The following is a 24,305-nucleotide window of genomic DNA, read 5'->3' as shown; positions in this document are numbered from 1 at the left end:
GTGTAAGCATTTCTTGGTTTCTTTGTTCACAGTTTTTAATTCTTCATATTGATTAAAACTGGGAGATGAACCAATCTTTGATTTTCCCCCCCCTGATTCCTTCCATTTTCAGTTAGTAATGAAGATCTGCTGATCTCTTAAATAAATACTTCTCATCTTTTTCATTCTACATTTTCTTTTGTTTTACGTACTCTATCTTTGTATGTATTTTGAAGCTTTAATATAATGAAATTTTATTGAAATCAAGATTGGAATGGAACTGTTTTCTTCAAATTAAACACACATATGCACACACTTAAGTATCATATATATGATATTATATGTTAATGAGCTATACTTCAAAAAAATCTCCTTTAGGAGTGGAAGAATTGAAAACCAAGAACTTTGTGCTATGTTTAGAGCAGGGTTCCTCTGCACTGTTGTCACTTATGGTTAGATAAATTCTTTGTCACGTGGGGCTGTTCTGTGCATTTTAGGATGTTTAGCAACATCTCTGGCTTCTACTCACTAGATGCCAGTAGCATCTTCCCTAAAGTTATGACAGTGAAAAATGTCTCCAGGCCTTGCCAGGTGTTCCTTGGTAAGAGAGAGGTGGGTGGATGCAGAATCTCCCTCAATTAAGAATCACTGGTCTGGAGAAACCTATATGGGCAGGAGTAGTAGAATATTTATTTCCATACCCTACCAGCTTCCTAAGAATGTTCATTACTTCATATTGAAAAAACCTTGATAAAGAGGGTAGAAAAATTCATGCTTATGTACATATAATTTTAGACTCCCTCCTGAGAGGTCATCACTGAATAACCTTTTTAGGAAAATAAAGAAACCTAAAACTGAGAAGTTGTGTACGTTTATGTTCTAACATCACCAATAATGGTTTCTAATTTCTTTCCTATCAAGGACTTTTTGGGATCTGATGAAACTTTAGGAACTTCTTTTTTAGCATTTAACCTTTACTTCACTATCAGTTTATATTTCCTGCTACTTTAGTTTCAAGAAATTTGAGGACTTTTGTTTTTTGGTAACTGATCAGGTTTTTGATGCTTTTATTTTTCTTCGAAACATTTGTGGATTTCTTGAAAATATTCCTGTTATTTTCTCTTTCCTTTCCACAATATACCTCTCCTTCTCAAAAATAAACAAATAAAATCCTTGTACCATAGTTCAAATCCTGCAGTGATCATATTATTATAAGGAGCAAACTCTGAGTAACAGAACACGCCTAGGCCCCCTGTTTTAATATTCAATACAGGCAGACTTCCAGACCCTCAGAATAATTTGTAGAGCCTTCTTGGAATTGACCAAGCAAGATATGACCTGTATATGACTTCAGGAGGATTGAGAATATAATCTTAAGGAACTAGTATAACTGCTTAGTATTTATTTTCATAAAAATTAGCTTTGTTTTTTAGCTGATGAACTCTAAAATTAATCTTATTTTTTTCATTTTTCATCTTTCATAGGTAGGTCATTCTAATATGGACATTAATCAGTCTTTTTCATCTGCATTGCCTCCATTTGTTCCTCATGAGCCAACCAGAGAGTTTGAATATCACTCTTCAGATCTCAGAATGTTGAGGGTATCTCCTGAGATTATGCCAGAGACTTTTATACATTTAGCAGGTACGTAGAGAAGGAGGTATTAAGTGTCCTTATGGCTAGCTTGTTAAAAATATCTTGCTGTGGCTAATTTATTTTTGAATTCCTGCAATAATGTTAACTTTGGATTAGGTATACTTATAAATGCCCAGGTCTTCTATAAGATGAATCATTTCATTTTTCATTGCATTCTTCATGACAGTATTTAGAACTGAATTACATGGAGGAGTCAGCTTGTTTCGATATTCCTTCCTGTGACTCAAAGGGAAATATAAATTAATTGAATACAAGAGGGTGAGAGTGGATGCAAATGAGTTTGTAGAGAGGAAATTGAGAGCTCAGTATTGTGGTAGAAAGCAAGATCATCTGCTGTGGGAGGTGGGGACTGGTGGAGGTGTTAGGGGGTTAGAGGAGGGAAGCTTGATGAAGGCTCAGAATTTATGTTGAAGTGAATAGGGGATGGAGCTAACCACGGACAAGCAAAAGGATTGGCTGAGAAGTTATCTTAGGTTGGAGATGATTTTATAACGTTGTTGGCCTGTATAGCATCTCTGATTTTTCTTTACTAAAACTCAGAAATGAAGATCAATTACAGGATTGATCTGTGGTTGAGGGATTTGTTGAGTGGATAGGTGTGGTGGAAGGATAGCAGTGGAAAGAAATCAGTGAGAGTTGATTAGCTATTGTTTTCAGCCTGCATAGGGAAAGAAAATAATTCAGGATAGTTGTTAGTCTGGGAGAAAATAGAACAGAAGTTTAATAGATGAAGTGGGTATGGGTTACTGAGAGAGCTAGAAGAATGGGTAATTTTCATCAGAGCAAGGTAGTACATTTAAATGAGAATCAGTCTGAAGGGTGATAAGATCCATTGCTTGGCCCTGGGGTTAGATAGTAGAAGTTGAATAAAGATCACTGGGATAAAGTAAAATTGAGATTTGGAGGCTAGCTAATTGGATTGATTAACTGTATTTAAATATTTTGAGATTATGTGGGATTTGGGGTTTAGGGAAAGCCTGTGTTCCAGACTTTGAAGTCTTCAAACAATGAGTGGAAGTAACTGGGAGTTGCAAGGAGAACGTGATAGATGGAGGATTGAATTGAAGCTGTTTGTGGCTTAAGTTTCCAAGAGATTTTTTGTGTTTGGTTTTTTGTTGTTGTTGATGTTAAGTTTGTTTATTTGAAGAAGGTGGAAAATAATGGTAAGGAAATCATTGTGAGAGATAGTTAAATGCCAACTTCCATATCTCCTTCCAGAGTCATGTTTCAGAAGGCTGCAAAGGCAACAATATTATCAAGAGGAAAATCAAGTTTTTTAAGGCAAAAAGTTGGGGAGTAGTGTCTAAAATTTTTGAGAAAGGTTGTTTATTGAAAACAATGATTTCAAAGAGCACAGAGGAAAGAAGGGAGGGAAGGAATAAATAGCAGGAGGAACCAAGGTAAGAAAACAAAGCAGGATTAAAGTATGGAGTCAGGAGACTATTGTAGCAGGTATGAAATTGCATTGAATCTGTAGATTAGTTTTGGGAATATTGCCATCTTAATATTAAATATTTTGATCAATAAATATGGGATATCTTTCCATTTCTTTAGTCATTCTTCATTTCTTTCAACAGTATTTTATAGTTTTCAGTTTATGTCTTGCACTTTGTTAAATTCTAAGTATTTTAATCTTTTGGTGTTACTGTAAAATGAATTATTTATTTTTAATTTCACTTTTGAACTATTCATTGCCACTGTTTAGAAATACAGTTGGCTTTTGTATGTTAATCTTGTAGCCTGCAATCTTGCTTCACTGCTTATTTATTCTAATAATTTTGTGTGTATTTTTAATAATTTTTCTATTTAAGAGCATGTCATCTGCAAATAGAGATAGTTTTAATTCTTCCTATCCAATACAGATGTCTTTTATATATTTTATTTCCCTAGTTGCCTTGATTAGAACCTCCAATACAGTGTTGCATAGATGTGGCAAGAACAGACATCTTTGTCTTGTCCTGGTCTTTGTATAAAGCTATCAAGTCTTTTAACATTAAGTAGGAATGGAATTTTTATAGATGCTCTTAATTAGGTTGAAGAAGTTCCCTTTTATTTGTAGTTTTTAGAGCATATTTATGTAAAGATGTTAAATTTTATTTTGTCAAATGTTTTCCGCATCTTTTATAATGACCTGATGGTTTTCCCCTTTATTCTAATAATATGGTACAGTACGGTACATTATTAATTAATTTTCATGTGTTGAACCTACCGTGCATTAGTGGTTATATTTGCCATTTGGTTATGGTGTATAATCCTTTTGGTATGTTGCTGGTTTCTTTTGCTAGTAATTTTTTTGAAGAATTTTGTGTTTGTAGTCATAATAGGTATTGGTGTATAGATTTCTTGGGATTTTGTTGTTGTTGGGTTTTGGTATCAGGGTTATAGAGTCATAAGTAGAGTTGGAAGCATCTCTCTCTATTCTACTTTTTTGAAGAGTTTGTAAAAGATGGGTATTATTTTTACTAATTTCATCTGTTTACCTTCTATAGGTCTTTTGAGAGTTTATATTTTTCATGAATCATTTATCATAATTTCTTTCATGGTATTTGTCCATTCCAGCTAGGTTATCTGGTTTGTTGATAATACCATATAACCCTTTTTATTTTGTGAGGCTGATAATAAATGCCCCTTCTTTCTTTTCTGGTTTTAGTAATTGGAAGACTACATCCCCCATCTACCCACCCTGTGAGTCTAGCTAAATTTTGTCAATTTTTTTGTTGGTCTTTTCAAAGAAATAAACTTTGGTTTCTTAACTTTTTCTAATTTTCCCCCTCTACCTTTTGAATCTTGATTTTATTTATTTCAATTTTAGTCTTTATTATTTCCTTGCTTTCACTTGCTTCAGTTTTAGTTTGTGCTTTTTACTATTTCTTAAGATGAAAGTTTAGGTTATTGATTTGAAATCTTTTTAATATGGGTGTTTACACTGATAAATTTTTAAGCACTGTTTTAGCTGTATGCCATAAATTTTAGTTCATTGTGTTTTGTTTTAATTCACCTGAAATATTGCCAAATTTCCATTGTAATTTTTCTCTGTTGTTGAGACCTTGGTTATCTGGGAGTGTATTGCTTAATTTCCACAAATTCATGAGTTTCCTTTGGTTATTAAGAGAGTTCATTTGATTCCTTTTTTCTTTTTCTTTTTTGTAGAATGCGTATTTTGTATGATTTCAGTTTATAAATTTTATTGAGGCTTGTTTTATGTCCTAGCATATAGTTTATTCTGTAGAATGTCCAGTTTGTGCTTGAGAAGAATGTGCATTCTGCTGTTGTTAGGTGGTGTGTTCTACACATTCCTGTTAGTTCTAGTGGATTTGTAGTGTTCCAGTCTTCAATATCCTTGTTGATCTTCTGCCTAGTTTCTCCATTTCTGAAAGTAGGGTAGTGAAATCTCCAATTATCATTGTTTAATTGTCTGTTTCTCCCTTCTTTTCTGTCATTTGCTTCATATATTTTGAGATTTGATATTAAACACATTTATGTTTATATATTATAATATGTTATATTCCTGATGAGTAGACTTTTTTGAGGATATAAATTGTCCTTTAATTTTAGTAACTTTTTTTGTTTTAAAGTTTTGTCTTATATCAGTACGGATACTCACTCTCGCTCTTATGATTGCTGTTTGTAAGGCATATCTTTTTCATCTCTTCACTTTCAACCTTTATGTATATTTGAATCTAAAGTACATCTCTTATAAACAGCTTATAGTTTGGATCATTTTTTAAAATGCAGACTAATAATCTTTGCCTTTTGATGTTTAATCCATTCACATTTAAAGTCATTGATAAGATCAAATTTTCCTTTTCTGGGTTTACTTTTGTTTTCCATGTCTAATATCTTTTTAGTTCTTTTTCTGCTTTACTGCTTTTATATTGCATTAAGTTAATATTTTCTAGTGTAACATTTTAAGTTCTTTAATGATTTTCTAGTTATTTTTAAAATTTATATTCTTAGTGGTTACCCTGGGGCTTAGAAAATTTATCTTATCAGAATATACTCCTGATTTATACTAACTTTATTCTACTGTGATAGAAATGTTACACCTGTATAGCTCTGTTCTTTCTTCCCTTTTTAGCAATTATTGTATGTATTACACCTGTATGTTACAAACCCAAGGGTACATTGTTATATTGCTATAATTATATAATTTTATGTATTTTAAAGAAGCCTAGAGAAGTAGGGAAAGCAAGTGTTTATTTTTTTGAAAGTTTTTTAAAAATAATATTTTTCAGTTACAGTTGACATACAATATTATATTACTTTCAAATGTACAACATAGTGATCAAACATTTATATAACTTAAAAGTCTGGTGCCTATCTGACACCATACATAGTTATTATAATATTATTGACTATATTCCCTGTGCTGTACTTTACATCCCTGTGGCTATTTTTCTAACTGGCAGTTTGCACATTTTAATCCCTTCCCCCATTTCACTTATTTCCCCTAGTCTCTCTTCCATCTGGTAGCCATCAAAATGTTCTCTGTATCTATGAGTTTGTTTCTGTTTTGTATGTTTATTTTTTAAGATTCCACATGTAAGTGAAAACATGTGGTATTGTCTTTGACTTATTTTACTTAGCATGATACCCTCTCTGTCCACCCATGTTGTTGCAAATGGCAAGAGTTCATTCTTTTTTTATGGCTGAGTAATATTTCATTGTCTATACATACTACATCTTTATCCATTTGTCTATCAATGGACACTTAGGTTGCTTCCATATCTTGGCCATTGTAAATAATCCTAAAATGAACATAGGGATCCATATGTCTTTTTGAATTAGTTTTTTGTGTTCCTTCAGATAAATAGCCAGAAGTAGAATTCGTAGGTCTTTCTTCAACTCTTATTATAGCCTTTGTTTTAAGGTCTATTTTGCCTGATGTAAGTATTGCTACCTCAGCCTTTTTTTTTTTCTATTTCCATTTGTATGAAACATCTTTTTTCCATCTTTTTACTTTCAGACACTCTGTGTATGTCTTTTGATCTGAAGTGGGTCTCTTGTGAGCAGCATATGTAATGAGTGTTGTTTTCTTACTGATTCAGCCACTCTCTCTTTTTATTGGAGCATTTAATCCATTTAGATTTAAAGTAATTGTTGAAAGATATGTAGTTATTGTCATTTTATTATGTATGTGTGTATATGTGTGTATTTTTTTTCTTAAAGAAGTCCCTTTAACATTTCTTGTAATACTGGTTTGGTCATTATTTCTTCAAACAGATTTTCTATTCCTTGCTTTCTCTTCTTCCTCTGGTACCCTTATGATGTTAATATTGGCACACTTGGTGTTGTCCCAGAGACCTCTTAAACTATCCTCATGTTTTTGGATTTTTTTTTCTTTTTGCTGTTCTGATTGGATGTTTTCTGCTGCCTTATCTTCCAAATCACTGATTCAGTTCTCTCTTTTATCTACTCTGTTGATTCCCTCTAATGTAGTCTCCATTTCAGTTATTGTATTTATTTCTGACTGGTTCCTTTTTATGTTTCGTATATCCATTTTTATGTTTTCTGTCTCTGTTAAAGTTCTCATCTACTCTTTCCCTAAGTTCATTGAGCCTCCTTATAACCAGTGTTTTGAACTCTGCATCTGGTAGATTGCTTGCTCCATTTTGTTTAGTTCTTTTTCTTGAATTTTGTTCTGATCTTTTGTTTAGGACATGTCTCTTTGTCTACTCATTTTTGTTGCCTCCCTGTGTTTATTTCTATGTATTCGGTAGATCTGCTGTGTCTCCTGGTTTTAGTAGAGTGGCCTTATGTAGTAGGTGTCCTGTGGGGCCCAGGGGCCCAGTCTCCCTAGTCACCTGAGTCAGTACCTCCAGGTTGTCCCTTATGTGACTTGTGTGTGCCCTCCTGTTGTAGTTGAGCCTTGATTGCTGTTGGCATGTCAATGGGAGGGATGGATCTCAGGATGATTGGCTGTGAGGACTGGCTGTGACTACATTGGAGGAACTGTTGTGCAGGGGCTCACCCTATGGCATAGGATTCACTTTAGCAGGGCTCTGGTGCCTGCCCAGTCTGCCCTCTAAGTGAGTCATTTCTGGAGGTGGTTGGATTGTGTTCTAGTGTAGGCTGAAGCTGTGCACCAGGTGTGTTGGTTCTGGGATCTCTTGGGAGAGGCTCTGGTGCAGGCTAAGGTCAGCCCCTGCCTGTCCCCAGCCCAGGGTCACATGTTATGAGCTATAGAGTGATTTACTGATGGTTGCTGCTTGTGCTGGGCTTAGAGGTGCCTGAGAGAAGTTAAGCTGTGAACCGAGACTGGCTGCCACTAGTGCTGGACTTGAGGCTGCATTAGCAAGAGATATGGGGCATGCCAAGGCCAGATGCTGCATGTGTGGGGTTTGTGAACCTTTGAGAGATTTTAGGAAACTGCATCCTGAGCCAAGACAGGCTGTTTGTATGTAAAAGCCACTGGAAGCAGCTTGGGTGGGCCTGAAAGTTTGGTGGAGCTTGGTCTTAGAGAATCAACAGGGTGGCATGAATGGTGTTGGCCAGATTGATGGAAACTCAGACTTAGTGCCTTCTTGCATCTGCAGGATGGTTAGGGGGAGGGCCCAGCAGAGGAACAGTATGTCCACCTGCACTTCTGTCTAGGAGAAAACTTCTCCTCCAGTTCTTGCCTTGAAGCCACACAATTTAGTTCCTCCCTTAATGTCCCTGGCGCTTTTCGAGCTGCTACCTCAGCACTAGAGCTCAGAGTGAGTGAGTCCCATCAGCAAGTAAATTTGTGCACAGGTTCTTTAAGAAGAATACCTGGGACTTCAGCAGCCCTCTGCTTAGTTGTCTCTTTGCTTGGTCTTTCTTTCAGACATCTAGCTTGTGTACATCTTATTGGTATCATGTAGCTGCCAGCCTCCTCTTTATTGCTCACCACCAAGATTGCCATTGTTTTTGCCAATGTCCTTAGACTTGAACTTCCCCAGGCTCTTCTCTAAATAAAGTAAGTCTTAAGGAGATGTGTGGAGCTCCCTGTTCTTACAACTTGACTCTCCTCTTGTGTAGAAGCTTTGTGACACTGCTCTGGAGCCGGGGGCTAGGACAATGGCTCACTTCCCTTAGAGTAACATACCCCTTCTGTGAGAAAGGTGCTGGGTGGGGATCGTATGTATTCCCTGGTCTTCTTGGATGGCCTAGTCGGAAGTGGAACCTTCACCCTGTGAGTGAGCTGGGATGGGGTTGATTGTAGCTCAGTGTTCTTAGTCTGCCATGTGTGGTGTAACTCTTCTCTTGAAGTGGAGACTGGGTAGAGGTAGGGCTCTTGTGCTCTTCTTTTACAGCCCCTCTCCCAAGAAATGCTTTCTGTTCTGCCTCTTTACCATATGCATTATTTCTATTGATGTACTCAATAGTACCATTTTAGTTATTTTGGTTGCATTTCATTTCTCCCTATAAGACCCTGTGCTCCTGAGTGGTGATACTGTGGTATAAGGCTTGACATTAAGATTCAGTATTATGTGCTGTCTTGACATCTGAAATCAGGAGAGTCTTAAAAAGCCTAACCACAAGTTTTCATGCTCTCTCCAGATAGGCCCTTCACTTAGTGGTAAAGGTTCCCTGTCTGGCTTGTCTCCCTATTAACTAGATCAGCTGCACTCCACCTGGTCCTTAACCCCATTAGGTTTCACTCCCTTGGCAGCCTGTGAACTTATTCAAACAAGCGAATTACATCTACCTCTGGGAACCAAGGATCACCCTATCTTCTTGCTACTGTAAAATCATTCTCCCACATTCCAACTTAATCATTCTGTTCACAGTTGCAGCCTTATATAGTCTTGCATAGCCCAATGTCCTCCTCACATAGGTTGTGGGTATTATGGCTAATAAACTGCTCTCAATCTTATCTGTCCAATGTCAGGTATCATGTGTTTGGCCATTACTATAACCATCATGCAGGAATCTCTCCTTTACCAATGGGGTGAAGAGGAGGTGAATAAAAAGGATTGTCTGTGTCTCTGTTCTGTAAATATTGTATAGAAATGGGCTCTTGATATCAATTGCCCGGATTCCTTATTTTTTTTTATTGGCAAATCCCCTGGATACGGTGTTACGATGGCCAGAAAACGACTGCCAAGTTGGGTTTAAATTGGGTCTAAAGTGTGAATCAACATACTTTACAAGTGATGTAAAATAACAACACTTAATAGAATTTGAGTAGTTCAGAGTACAAGGAGAGTGAAAATAGAATGACATACTTGAGTCTGGATTGTTGAGAATTGGTGATACCATTAGCAAGTAGGGAAGTGAATTTAGTTTTGGACATATTGACTTTGATTCTTAGGAAATTATTTAGTTTCGAATGTCTTCAAAACCAGTTGAAAAAATGGGAAATGTAAATTTGGAAGACCAACAATCCATGATTAAATTATGCTATAAGAATATTTAAGCTTTTCGAAGGAACATAAGTATAGAGAAAATCAAAATGCTGAAGACAGAATGTCATAGAACACAGTAGGAGAAAGGGAGCCAATAGAGAATACAGAAAAGAAACAGATATTTTGTTTAAATTATTATTCAGATTTAGTTCTTACCCATTCAGTTTTCATTCCCATTTCTTCATCATGTCATACTAGATTTTATTGCATACATGTATAGATTGCCATGTCTTCTTGGTGGATTGATCTTTTTATCATGTAATAATGGTCTTTGTCTTGAATTTGTAGGTGAATGTCTCACCAAATTTGGGAAGTTTTCAGTGATTTATTTAGCCTCCCACTGTTCTTTCTTACTTTAGCACTCCATTGATAGGACTGTTATATTTTTAGTTATAGTCCAAGAGGCCCTGTTTTTTTCTTTTTCTTATTTTTACAGTTCAACAGTAAGTCATATATATGTTCACCTCCCATAGTTAGATTTCTTTCTGTCACCACATATTTGGCCCTTTTTTACCCCATCTACCTCCTCCCTTCCCCCCTACTCTCTGGTAACTACTAGTCTATTGTCCATGTGTCTGCCTTGTTCATTTGTTGCTTTTAGGTTTATATCCCACATATAAGTTATATCATGTGGTTTTCAACTTTTTCTCTCTGGCTTATTTCTCTTAGCATGATTATCGCAAGGTCCATCCATGTTGTTGCAAATGGCAGTATTTCTTCTCTTCTTATAACTGAGTAATATTCCATTGTATATATGTACCACATCTTCTTTAATCAATAATGTATTGCGAGACACTTCATTTGCTTCCATGTCCTGGTCACTGTGAATAATGAAGAACCCGTTTTTTTTAATCCCTTTTTTCTGTTGTTCAGATTTATTGTATTGATTTTTCCTCAGTTCATCGTTTCTATCTTCTGTCATCTCTATTCTGTTTTTGAGCCTCTTCAGTGAGTTTTATTTCTTTTATGGTATTTTTCATTACTTGAATTTCCATTTGGTCCTTTTTTATACTTCTGTTTCTTTGCTGAGATTTTATCTTAATTTTGTTTGTTTCAGAATTCTTAATTGCTTTATTATGGTGTTGGTATCATCTGAATCATCTGATTATCTTTTTCATTCAAACTGACTTTCCTGGTACTTGGTATTGTGAATATTTTTAATTGTATTCTGTGCATTTTAGATGTTAGGAGACTTTGGATCCTATTTAATCTTCCATTTTTTCAGGCAGTTGCCATATTTATGTGTAGCAAATAGCCCTGGCTTATATTGTGTGGGCTGTGGTTTCAGAGACAGTTTAGTTTTAAGGAGCCTTCCATTCTGATCTGCTTTGGTCAGTGGTGCTACTGAGGTTCGTGCTTGATCTCTGCTGGTATTGCTTATGGAGATAGAATGTTTTTCTCCAGGCCTAGTGCTCTTGGGTGGGAATTGGGAGATACTGGCCCATAGGGTGGAGGATGCTTCTCTGGGCCTGTCTTGAGGCACCTAGTGCCTATGGGTCTCCCACTTGATCCTTGCTAGTGCCGTCTATGGGGAGTGGAAAGTGTTTTTCTAGGCTTCCTGGTGCATCTGGGTGGAGTGTGTATGATGCTGGGCTCTTAGGAGACTGTTTTCCTGAGCCTGCTCTCTGGGCCTCTTAGTGCTTGTGGTCTTCTCATTCAATTTCTGCCAGTGCTTTTGGGGAAGAAAATACCTACCTTAGCTGGTTCTGTCACTGGGTTGGTAATCAAGAGACTGGGAGTCAGTTGCTGGCTAGAGGGCTGGGAGATGCTAGGCCTTCTCTTTCTACTCTTTCCTTCCCATTTTTATGGTGGTTCCAGGTTACAAGCCTCTCCCAGTTCTATTTGGGATATATGAGAGTTAAAAAGAAAACCCTGGGAACATGCTACTTTGTTATTCCTCAAGATCTGTGGTTCCTAGCCAGCCAGCTTTCCTCTTTCCAACCTTTCAGAGTCTTTTTATGGTTCTCCGTTGAATTATTTCCAGGAGGAGCAGGGAAAAGTGAGTTCGTGCTCTTTTGTCTGAGGACCAGAAGACAACTTGATTTTTGAACATATGAAAACTTGGAGACATTATTGTCTTTGGGCTATTGGTAGAAATAATCAAGGTGGTAAGAAGTGACGTGAAGATCTTTCTCAGGCAATATTAAATAAGCTAAGCAATTTCAAACCACAAAAGTTGGTTATATCTATGCCATGAAATTTTCCTAACTTTTCTAAACTTCTGCCATCATGGACAAATAATAATAGCTATCTTTTGCTTCTTGCTTATTTGCTAAGCATTTTCATAGATTATATTATTTTGTATTTGTATTTGACTTATAATGATTAATATTGCTATTATCATATTTGATAACTGAGCAAAATGAAGCTTAGATAGGTTAAATAACTTGTCCCATAGCTGGTAAATTGGTGGAGTACCACTTGTCAACCCAGGCAACCTTCCTCCAGAGCCTTCATTCTTAATTACTATATTATGCCACCTTTTATCTTTTCCTAAACCCAACTGTTTTATTCTTCTTGAGCTTTGATTATATTGTCCTTTTGTCTCCTCTGTTAAAACTAAACTCTCTTGGCTGGTTACCAAGACCTTCTAAATTCTATTTATTTAACTTTAATTTTCTTGTATAATTTGGTCCTTCCAAGGGAAGCCATTTTGTTATTTTTGTTTACTTCTCTACCCCTAGAATCATGTTCAGTACTTTTCCTGATATTTTACTTTAACTTTTTACTGAGTGCTATTTCCTCTCTTCAGAACATCTCTATAGTCTGCTTAGAATTTAAGGCCAAATTCAAGTTCTACTTTTTTGTAAAAAGATTTTTGATCACTTCATTCCATATCGTTCTCACCCATTTTTGAATTTTCAGTGCTTCTGTAACGTCACCATAAAATAGTATACCAACAATTTATTCATATTCTTTCTTAGGGCACCACGGTTTATTTTTGTCCAATGCTTAACACAAAACTTTGTACATTATAAAAGCATGGAAAAGTCTTGAAGATTGTTCCTAACCTAAGAGTGTCAGTCAGTGATATATTACTGGCTGTCCTCAGCTTGTTTACAGCATAGGTAGAAACACAGTAGGAAACAATGCTTTGATCTTAACTTCTGAGGTAATATTTACTCCCAGTGCTTTAATTACTGACTGGGTTGGTAATCAAGAGACTGGTAACCATGGCTGATGACTTCCAAATGAAGGACTCTATCCAGATATATCTCATACTCCAAATGTTATTATCTACTTATGGGAAATCTTCATTTGGATGTCTCATGGCACCTTAACCTCAGAACTTTGAGGAACTGATCAGTTTTTCAAACCCACTCTTCCGTATTTCCTCAGTTGAATGGGGAAGCCAGAAACTTGTATATCTTTCTTTGCTCTCATCCTAGTCTAATAACCTGATCCTGTTGATTCTGATTCTCAGAGTTTTTCTCTTATTTGTATTACTGCTTTAGTAACAGGAAACTGCTCATCTTTTCTGCCCTCCTATCCATCCTCTGTATTAAGTCAGAATAGTCTTATTTTTAAGTCAGACTTGATAATATCACTTGTAGTTTAAACCCTTGCTTTCTTTCCACTGTTACCTTCAGGATAAATTTCATACCCCTGATATGTCATAGAAGGTCCCTGCTTACGTCTTAAGTCTCACACTTGCCTCTTTGATCACCTTGAACTACTGCCATTTCTTTATTATGCTAGGCTCTCTTGTCTCCTTGATCTTATAGGTGCTCTGTTCTCTGGTTGGAACACTTCCTTCCTGCACTTCTTGTGCCCAATTTCTACTCTCCATCCTTTCATTTTCAGCTTAAGTGTCTTCTAGGAAATATATCCTAGTTTCTACTCACCATGACTTCTTAAAGAATCAGGTACTCCTTTTTGTGTTTTCATAGTATCTTATAAACATCCCCACTAATTACTGCACTCAACACATAATCGCCTGTTTACTTGTTTCAATCTCACAAGATTTTAAAGCTCTCTGAGGGTAGAGTTGGAGCTTTGTTAATATTTTATTTGCATCTGGCCGTGAAAGGTGCTATCAATAAATATCTGTTGAATGACTCAATGAATTATTGAATAATAAAGGAATTAAATGTCAGGGTGAAATAAGGAGGTAGGCTTCTTTTGGAGATCAGTTCTTAAGAAAAGCAGATCAAGTGAAAATAAAAATTGTATCTCGTTGAATTATTTTGAGTTGTTATTATGAAGGCCTGCGGGTTTGTTTGTTGCACTATTTTAAAGCTTTTATTGCTGTCATTAATATGTGATCATCCCTGTTACTTGCATGTACATGCCTTTATGTTATTCGGTGGTTATTTGGTGGTTATTGGGGTTTGTGATCCCTGCCTAATGAACTTAATTGTATTAGTATTCTTGCCATAATTTACAATTAACGCCTAGTCTTTGGTTTAGCCTAAAGACTGTAGATTATTTCCCTCCCTCTCTCTCTCTCCTCTGTCTCCTCTTTCTCCTCACTCTCCCCTTTCTCCCCTCTCTCCCCTCTCTCCCTTCTCTCCTCTCTGTGTTTGTGTATTTTGTTCTCTCTCTCTTGGAGACGTGATCTAGTTGTGGCTCCAGAGTAAGTGAGACTTTTGGTTTGGGGCAGGACTTTGGGAGGGTTCTCTTAAAGATGAGGGACTTGGAAGCAACACCCAAAATTTCATCCTCCTTTTCTCTTTTCTGTGAGTAAGGGTGTACTTACTATTTTCCGGATGCTTTACATCTCATTTAATGTTTTCTACAACCCTCTAAGTGGTATGATGCGGGAAGTAACTTTCTCAGAGTTATTCTGTTAGGAAATAGTGTATTTTGAATTTGAACCTCTGTCCCAGTGCAGAGTTCATGAACTTTCCACAACACCAGCAGTTCTTTAGCTTCTTTGAAACTACTGACTTCTTAGGAGTACGAAGAGTCTACAGCCCACTTACCTTACTGATTCTCACTTTCACATAGAAAAAGAATTTAGTGATAGTAACAAAATATTAGGTTGTAGTTCGAGCTTGTATATATGAATTTTATGCTACGAAATAATCCCCTATAAACTTTTAAAACTCAGCAGTTTTATTACATTTAACTTGATATTGTGTTGGAAGTTATTTAAATGGCATACATTTGTCAACAAGACAACATTTATGAAGTATCATTGTATAGGCACTTTGGAGGGGTTCTGTTTACATAGGCTTTGTCAGTAAATGTGCCAGTAATTCCTATTTTAGCCATAATATATACATGATTTATAGTCTAGTGTTGAGAGAATTTAAATTTCAGTAACAGTTTACTCAAGGATTAACCAAGTCTCCCACAACAAAATTCTGACAAATCTAGTTATTAATAATTAATAATTAGGAAATTGTAAAAATGATAAAGGTACAGCAATTCATAATTAGGAAGCAAGAATAACAATAATGAAAACAAAGACTAACTTAAAATATTACCAATGTCTTTTTTAAAACTGCAGGAATTTCAATCCACTTTCTTTATACACAGAATAGGTACTTTTTTAGGATTGCCAGACCTCTAGTAGTGACTGAATTAAAGTTCTTGAAATCCAGAAATATGCCGGTTTCTCTTTGTATGCTAGTATTAATATCCTTAATAACTCAATTTGGAATGATTACTAGTAAGAATCTCTTAGTCATATGTAATATTAGACTGGAATTGTACCTCCTTTTGTCTGTGAGAAATAAAGAACTTGCTTGTTCTTATTGAATCAGGTCATAGAGGACTTCAGATTATACTTGGAAATACAACCATGCTGTTTTTGTCTGCTAAGGAAGCTTTCCGTGTTAATAAGCATTTGGCTCCTGTGGGTAGAGTTCTTCAGCAGATCCTAACCAGGTTATTAGTCTCTTCTCTTAAAAGGCACAAGTATGCAATTTTAGTATATTATAGTCTCTTTCATTTCTGATTTTAATGAGTCCTGTCTCCATTTTTCTTGGTGAGTCTAACCAGAGGTTTGTTAATTTTGTTTATCTTTTAAAAGAAGCAGCTCTTCGTTTCATTGACTTTTCCTATTGTCTTTTTATTCTCTATGTTAGCAAGTTATTTCTGTTCTGATATTTATTTCCTTCCTTTTGCTAACTTTGGGCTTTGTTCTTTTTCTAGTTCTTTGAGGTGTAAAGTTAGGCTTTTTGAGATTTTTGTTCCTTGATGTAGGCATTTGTTCCTATAAACTTCCCTCTTAGAACTGCTTTTGTAGCATCCCACAGTTTTGGTGTGTTGTATTTCCATTTTCATTTGTCTCAAGGAATTTTTTTATTTCTCTCTTAATTTCTTCTTTGACCCATTGGTTGTTCAGGTTTTTAATATGTTTTGATTTATTAATTTTTAGAGCTTTTTTCCCCTCACAAAAATTTTCATGACCTCCTATCCTTCTAAAGTTATTATGCAGCACACATTCTTTTCTTCTCTTTTAGTTTTCTTGAAGAGCTAATACTTGATATTTCTACCTTTTTACCTTACAATTCACTCCTCATCTAGTTTCATTCTATATTCAGCTACTTTTTTGAAACTCACTAGTGAGTTTAGAATGTCACTCAGTTGAAGTGAAAAGAGTTCACATTTTGAGTTTGAAGGCTGAAGTACCTATTTTTATCATTTACTCACTGTACAACTCTAAAAAATATATCTTTATTACTCAAAATGTGGCCTGAAGACCAATAGTATTGAGTATCACCAAGGAGCTTGCTAGAAATGTAGAATTTAAGATTCCACCCCAGACCTGTTGAATCAGAATCTAACAAGATCTTCATTTAGAGCAGCACTGTTATGTCATTACCTATGAGACTTAATTTCCCTATTTGTAAAGTATAGATAATACTTGATGTATATATCAATCATCTTACTACCATCTGACATACCATATGTTTTACCAATTTACTTATTGCCTGCTTTCTATTAGGATGTAAGCTTTGCGAGACAGAATTAGAATATAAACTTTGTTTATTGCTTCCATTTCCTGTGTCTAGAACAGTGACTGGGCCATAGTAAACATTCATCTTTTTTTTGTTTTGTTTTGAATGAACATTACTTGTCAAATCTTGCCATTCATATTGCAGTCATTTACTTTCCACTGTCGTTTAGAACTACTTTTATTTAGAATTACTGTATTAGACAGTATAGAACATTTCCATTGTTGCAGAAAGCTCTGTTAGACAATGCTGCTTACACTTTTGTATGCCCTTTCTACCCATCTTAAACCTATATTTCTACAGTATAGTTCTGCTCATATCTGTCAGTAATTCTCTATGCATATAGAATTAAGTTTAAACTTCTTAGTGTAACCTTTAGAGTATTTACAGTTTCTTATAGTTAAAAATGCATATCTTATTATGGTTGTACTTATTAGGAGAGTCATTTAAACCCATTGCATGCATAGCATCCACCTGAGCCATATTGCATTGCCCTTGTGGACCTTGGGGGAAGGAGAATCTATGAAAATAAGGTGGTGATTCTTTGCTATGCCGTGGAATAAAGTATTTTGTCTTGATTGAGGAGTCTTGTATCTTCTGCCAGCATACATGACACAATAATAGGCTAACTTATTAGTTTATAAGTAAGGTGAAATCCAATCCCAGAGTAGACAGCATTTTCCCACCACATTGAAAATTATTTAAAAATCCAAATTTTAAGATCTGTATAATATTTCATTAAATAGTTTATGTAAATATTTCATTAAAAACTTTTAATCTATTGCTCTATTGTTGTATAGTTAAATTATTTACTCATTAGATTACTGCTTTAAATGGCTTCGTAATAAATATCTTTGAGTGTAACTATTGGTGTTCTTTGATGCTTTTTCCTTAGGATTCCATTCTAGAAGTATAAAGTCCCAAGGAAGGAAAGCTTGCTTTATTTTTTTTTAGTGCATAAAGAAAATTTTTTAATTCAGAAAAATATATATTAACAATATCAACATCTCTTTTTCTTTAGAAGATAATTCTAAAGGAGGCACAACTGAAATTACTCAATCCGACTTGAAACCAGGCATCACTACCATTCCTGGAGATTCACACATCGGATCTCATTTACCCTTGTCCCCTGAAGACTTTCCTCAATTTGTCGTAAGGTCTTCTGTGGAGAATACTGTTGGTCAACACACTGATACTCTCAACCAACAAATATTGGCAGATGGTCGTGTAACTGAAGAGACACCAAATGTTTCAGCTGTTCCTGAACTAGCAGACCAGAAGACTGGGATATCAGCAGTACTCTCTAGTTCCTACTCACGAAGAGAGAAACCCAGCGTTTTCTACCCACAGGCCTTGAGAAACAGTAATCTAACTGAAGAGGCTCTAAGAGTTTTAGCTGTTTCTGGAGCTGCTGACCAGAAGGCTGGCATATATACAATTCCTCCAAGTTCCTACTTACTTGGAGAGAAGCATAATATTTTCTACCAACAGGCATTGCCAGATAGTCACACAGAAGGGGCTCTGAAAGTTTCAGCTGTTCTTGCACCTGTTGACCAGAAGACTGAGAAAACAACAGTACCTTCTACTTCTTACTCAAATAGAGAGAAGCCCTTTGTTTTCTCCCAGCAACAGCTACCAGGCAGTCATCTAACTGAACAGACTCTGAAAGTTTCAGGTTTTGCTGAACCAGCTGATCAAACTACTGGGATACCAACAGTACCCTCTACTTCTTATTTACATGGAGAGAAGCCCCATGTTTTCTATCAACAGACAGAAAGTCATCTCACTGAAGAGGCACTGAAAGTTTCAGCTTCTCCTGGACTTGCTGACCAGAAGAGTGGGATACCTACAGTAACCTCTACTTCTTACTCACATAGAGAGAAGCCCTTTATTTTCTCCCAACAAGAGCTGCCAGACAGTCAGCTAATTGAACAGTCTCAGCAAGTTTCAGCTGCTCCTGTACCCACTGAACAGAAGACTGGGATATCAACTGTACCCTCTACTTCTTACTCACATGGAGAGAAACTCCATATTTTTTATCAGCAGGTGTTAACAGAAAGTCATCTAACTGAACAGGCACTGAAAGTTCCAGCTGCTCTTGGTTCTGCTGAAGAGAAGATTGGGGTACCAATAGTACCCTCTACTCCTTACTCACATAGTGAGAAGCCCAGTGTTTTCTACCAACAAGAGTCACCAGACAGTCATCTAACTGAACAGCCTCAGCAAATCTCAGCTGTTTCTGGATTCGTTGACCAGAAGACTGGGGTTCCAACAGTAACTTCTACTCCTTACTCACATAGAGAGAAGCCCATTGTTTTCTACCAACAAGAGTTGCCGGACAGTCATCGAACTGAACAGCCTCAGCAAATTTCAGGTGTTTCTGGATTCACTGACCAGAAGACTGACGGGATACCAACAGTAACTTCTACTCCTTACTCACATAGAGAGAAGCCCAGTGTTTTCTACCAACAAGAGTTGCCGGACAGTCATCTAACTGAAGAGCCTCAGCAAATTTCAGGTGTTTCTGCATTCGCTGACCAGAAGACTGGGGTTCCAACAATAACTTCTACTCCTTACTCACATAGAGAGAAACGCAGTGTTTTCTTTCACCAGGAGTTGCCACACAGTCATCTAAGTGAACAGCCTCAGCAAATTTCAGCTGTTTCTGGATTCACTGACCAGAAGACTGACGGGATACCAACAGTAACTTCTACTCCTTACTCACATAGAGAGAATCCCAGTGTTTTTTTTCACCAGGAGTTGCCATACAGTCATCTAACTGAACAGGCACTGAAAGTTCCATCTGCTCCTGGATCTGCTGAAGAGAAGACTGGCATACCAATAGTTCCCTCTACGCCTTACTCACATAGAGAGAAGCCCAGTGTTTCCTACCAGCAGGAGTCACCAGACAGTCATCTAACTGAACAGCCTCAGCAAATTTCAGCTGTTTCTGGATTTGTTGATCAAAAGACTGGGGTTCCAATAGTACTGTCTACTCCTTACTCACATAGAGAGAAACGCATTGTTTTCTACCAGCAGGAGTCACCAGACAATCATTTAAGTGAACAGCCTCAGCAAATCTCAGCTGTTTCTGGATTCGCTGACCAGAAGACTGGGGTTCCAACAGAACTGTCTACTCTTTACTCACATAGAGAGAAACGCATTGTTTTCTACCAGCAGAAGTCACCAGGCAGTCATCTAACTGAACAGCCTCAGCAAATCTCAGCTGTTTCTGGATTCGCTGACCAGAAGACTGGGGTTCCAACAGTTCCCTCTACTCCTTACTCACATAGAGAGAAGCCCATTGTTTTCTACCAACAAGAGTCACCAGACAGTCATCTAACTGAACAATCTCAGCAAGTTTTAACTATTCCTGGATTCACTGAACTGAACACTGGGATACTAACAGGGTCCTCTGGGTCCTACTCGTTTGAAGGAAAGCCCCGTATTTTCTACCGGCAGGCATTACCAGATAGTCATCTAACTGAAGAATCTCTGAAAGTTTCATCTGCTCCTATACCAGGTGACCAGAAGACTGATATACTAACAGTACCCTCTAGTTCCAGCTCACATAGAGAGAAGCCCAATATTTTCTACCAACAGGAGTTGTCAGGCAGTCATTTAACTGAACAGACTCAGGAAGTTTCAACTGTTTCTGGACCATCATCTGACCAGAAGGCTGGGATAACAACAGTTACTTCTACTTCTTACTTTCATAGGGAGAAGCCCTTTATTATCTACCCACAGAGTTTATCAAACAGTCATCTACCTGAAGAGGCTCTGAAAGTTACAGTTTTTCCTGGACCAGCTGACCAGAAGACTGGGTTACCATCAGAACCTTCTAGTTCCTACTCTACTAAAGAGAAACCTATTAGTTTCTATCCACAGGTCTTACCAGACATTCATTTTACTGAAGAGGCCCTGAAAGTTTCCACCGTTTCTGAACCACCTGACCAGAATACTGGGGTACCAACACAGAGCTTGACAAAGGGTCATGTACCTGAAGAGGCTCTGAAAGTTTTAGTTGTTCCTAGACCAGCTGACCAGAAGACAGGGGTACCAATAGTACTCTCTACTTCCTATCCACATAGAGAGAAGCACATTATTATTTCACCACAGGCCTTGCCAGACAGTCATCTACTTGAAGAGGCTCTAAAAGTTTTAGCTGTTTCTGGACCTGCTGACCAGAAGACTGGGTTACCATCAGAACCTTTTAGTTCCTACTCAGATAGAGAGAAGCCCATTATTTTCTCCCCACAGAGCTTGACAAAGAGTCATATACCCGAAGAGGATCTGAAAGTTTTAGCTGTTCCTAGACCAGCTGACCAGAAGACTGAGACTGAGGTACCAATAGTACCCTCTACTTCTTACCCACATAGAGAGAAGCACATTATTATTTCACCTCAGGCTTTGCCAGGCAGTCATCTACTTGAGAAAGCTCTAAAAGTTTCAGCTGTTTCTGGACCTGCTGACCAGAAGACTGGGTTACCATCAGAACTTTCTAGTTTCTACTCACCTAGAGAGAAGTCCAGTATTTTCTACCAACAAGAGTTGCTACATAGTTATCTAACTGAAGAGACTTTGAAAATTTCATCTGCTTCTGGAATAGGTGACCAGAAGACTGGGGTACCAACAGTACCTTCAAGTTCCTACTCAATCGGAGGGAAACCCATTATTTTCTACCAACAGGCCTTACCAGATAGACATCTCACTGAAGAGGCTCTGAATGTTTCAGCTTCTCCTGGATCAGCTGACCAGAAGATTGGGATACCTACAATAACCTCTCCTTCCTACTCACTTAAAGAGAAGCCCCTTATTTTCTACCCACAGTCCTTGTCAGACAGGCAGCTAACTGAAGAGGTTCAGAAAGTTTCAGCTGTTCCTCTACCAAGTGACCAGAAAACCAGATTACCGTTAGTGACCTCTGCTTCCTACTCAAATAAAGAGAAACCCATTATCTTCTACCAGCAGGCCTTGCCAGATAGTCAGCCAACTGTAGAAGCTCTGAAAGTTTCAACTGTTCCTGAACCAGGTGACCAGAATACTAGAAAACCAGCAGTAACCTCTGCTGCTTACTCACAGAGAGAGAAGCCTGTTATTTCTTTCCAACAGAAGTTGCCAGGTAGTCATCTAACTGAAGAGGCTCCGAAAGTTTCAGGTATTCCTGGAACAGCTGACCAGAACACTGGGTTACCTGTAGTACCATCTAGTTTCTATTCTTATAGAGAGAAGCCCATCATTTCTTACCAGGAAGAATTGTCAGATCTTACTCAGACGGCTTTAAAAGTTTTAGGCATTACTGGACCAGGTAACCAGAAGACTAGGATACCAGTAGTAACTTCTACTTCTTATTCACATGGAGAGAAGCCTGTTATTTCTTACCAGCAAGACTTGCCAGATCCTAATGAAGATGCTTTAAATGCTTTAGTGGTTCCTGGACCAGTTGATCAGAAGACTGGTATACGAATTGTGCCGCCTTCTTCCTATTCACATAGAGAAGGTTCCATCTTTTCTTACCAGAAGGAATTGCCAGATATTACTGAAGAAACTTTGGAAGTTTCCACTGTCCCTGGACCAGCTGACCAGAAGACTGCAATAGAAATAATCCCCTCTAGTTCCTACTCATATAAAGAGAAGGGCAGTATTTTTAACCAGCAGAAGCTGCCAGATACTACTGAAGAAGCTTTAAACGTTTTTGTTATTCCTGGACCAGCTGACCAGAAGACTGAGATACTAGCAGGACCTTCTAGTTCTTACTCACATAACGAGAAACCCAAGATTTCGACTGTGATTGGACCAGATGACCAGAAGACTCCATTACTGACAGTTTTTCATAATTCTTATTCTCAGAGAGTAAAGCCCAGTATTTTCTTTAAACAGCATTTGCCAGGTAGACATCATGGTGAAGATATTCTGAAGATTTCATCTGTCCCTGAACCAACTGACGTGAATTCTGGGATACCAGTACATCTTCCTAGTTCCTATTCTCACAGAGAGAAATCTAATATTTCCTACCCACAGGAATTGCCAGACAAACATCTAACTGAAGATGTACTGAAGATTTCAGCAATTCCTGGATCAGTTGACCAAACAACTGTGTTACCAACAGCAACTCCTAGTTTTATTTCACACAGAGAAAAACCAAATACATTCTCTCAGTGGGATTTGGCAGATAGGTATCTAACTGAAAACGCCCTGAAGTTCTCACGTGGTCCTGGGCAATCTGATCAGATTACTGGGTTATCAACAGTTTCCCCTGGTGCTTATTATTCACATAGTGAGAAACACAAACTTGTTTCAGACCATGTCCAAAAACTAATAGATAATTTGGATTCTCCTAACTCTAGTATTATCTCAAACAATATGTCTTTAAATTCTCAGGCTGATGGTAGAATTGTAATAAATAAGCCAGAACCTTCAGGTTTTGATGATGTAGGCTCTGAGGAATTCCAATATACAGACAATGGTTCTAAAACTCTTAAAGAGATTCGGACACTTTTAATGGAGGCAGAAAATATAGCACTGAAACGATGTAATTTTCCTGCTCCCCTTGTCCCTTTCAGAGATGTTAGTGATATTTCATTTATTCAGTCTAAGAAGGTGGTTTGCTTCAGAGAACCCCTTAAAACTGATGAATCTAATGTCGATTTGCCTCAGAGACAGCCATTCACAGAGGAAAGCCCAAGCAACAAGTGTATACAGAAAAATATTAGCACACAGACGAATCTCAAATGCCAGAGAGGCATTGAAAATTGGGAGTTTATTAGTTCAGCTACAGTTAGAAATCCTCTACAAGAAGCAGAAAGCAAAGCTAGAGAGGGATTAGATGAAACCCTTCGGCACTGTAAAGCAGTCAAATCTGTAATGAGATCTGAACCTGAAGGGTGTAGTGGAACCATTGGGAATAAAATTCTTATCCCTATGATGACTTTCATAAAAAGTGATTCAAGTAGTGATGCAAGTTCCTGTTCATGGGACAGTAATTCGTTAGAGTCAGTTTCTGATGTTCTTCTAAACTTATTTCCATATGCTTCACCAAGGACAAGCATGACAGATAGCAGAGAGGAAGAGGGTGTGTCAGAGAGTGATGATGGGTGTGGTAGTAGTGTAGATTCACTGGCTGCACATGTGAAAAACCTTCTGAAATGTGAATCCTCATTGAATCATGCTAAACAAATACTCAGAAATGCGGAGGAAGAGGAATGTCGGGTACGAGCACGAGGTAGGAATTGATAATTTGTTATTAAGTCAGATGAAGCTTATACACATAGTTTAATAAGTTAAGTGTTTGGAATTCTAAATTTATTTTCTTTTAGAATGTTAGGGTGATTACACTTTCCACTAGCAATCTAGTTTATGTCCATTTAACCAATGATGTAGCTAAATCACA

At 37.2% G+C, this 24,305-nt stretch overlaps 1 protein-coding gene across 1 annotated transcript in view; it reads left to right on the top strand.

Annotated features, from left to right (window-relative positions):
* The window catches only part of ALMS1 (ALMS1, centrosome and basal body associated protein), a 166,065-nt gene that overhangs the window by 40,268 nt on the left and 101,492 nt on the right, over positions 1-24,305 (top strand). The window contains exons 11-12 of the mRNA XM_023529497.1: positions 1,464-1,623; positions 17,937-24,137. Of these exons, the coding sequence (XP_023385265.1) occupies positions 1,464-1,623; positions 17,937-24,137 (6,361 nt within the window). The remainder of the gene's footprint in view (positions 1-1,463; positions 1,624-17,936; positions 24,138-24,305) is intronic.

This window comes from Pteropus vampyrus, unplaced genomic scaffold (genome assembly GCF_000151845.1).
Source record: "Pteropus vampyrus isolate Shadow unplaced genomic scaffold, Pvam_2.0 Scaffold37, whole genome shotgun sequence".
Lineage (NCBI taxonomy): Eukaryota > Metazoa > Chordata > Mammalia > Chiroptera > Pteropodidae > Pteropus > Pteropus vampyrus.
This window is presented reverse-complemented; position numbering and strand designations above follow the sequence as displayed.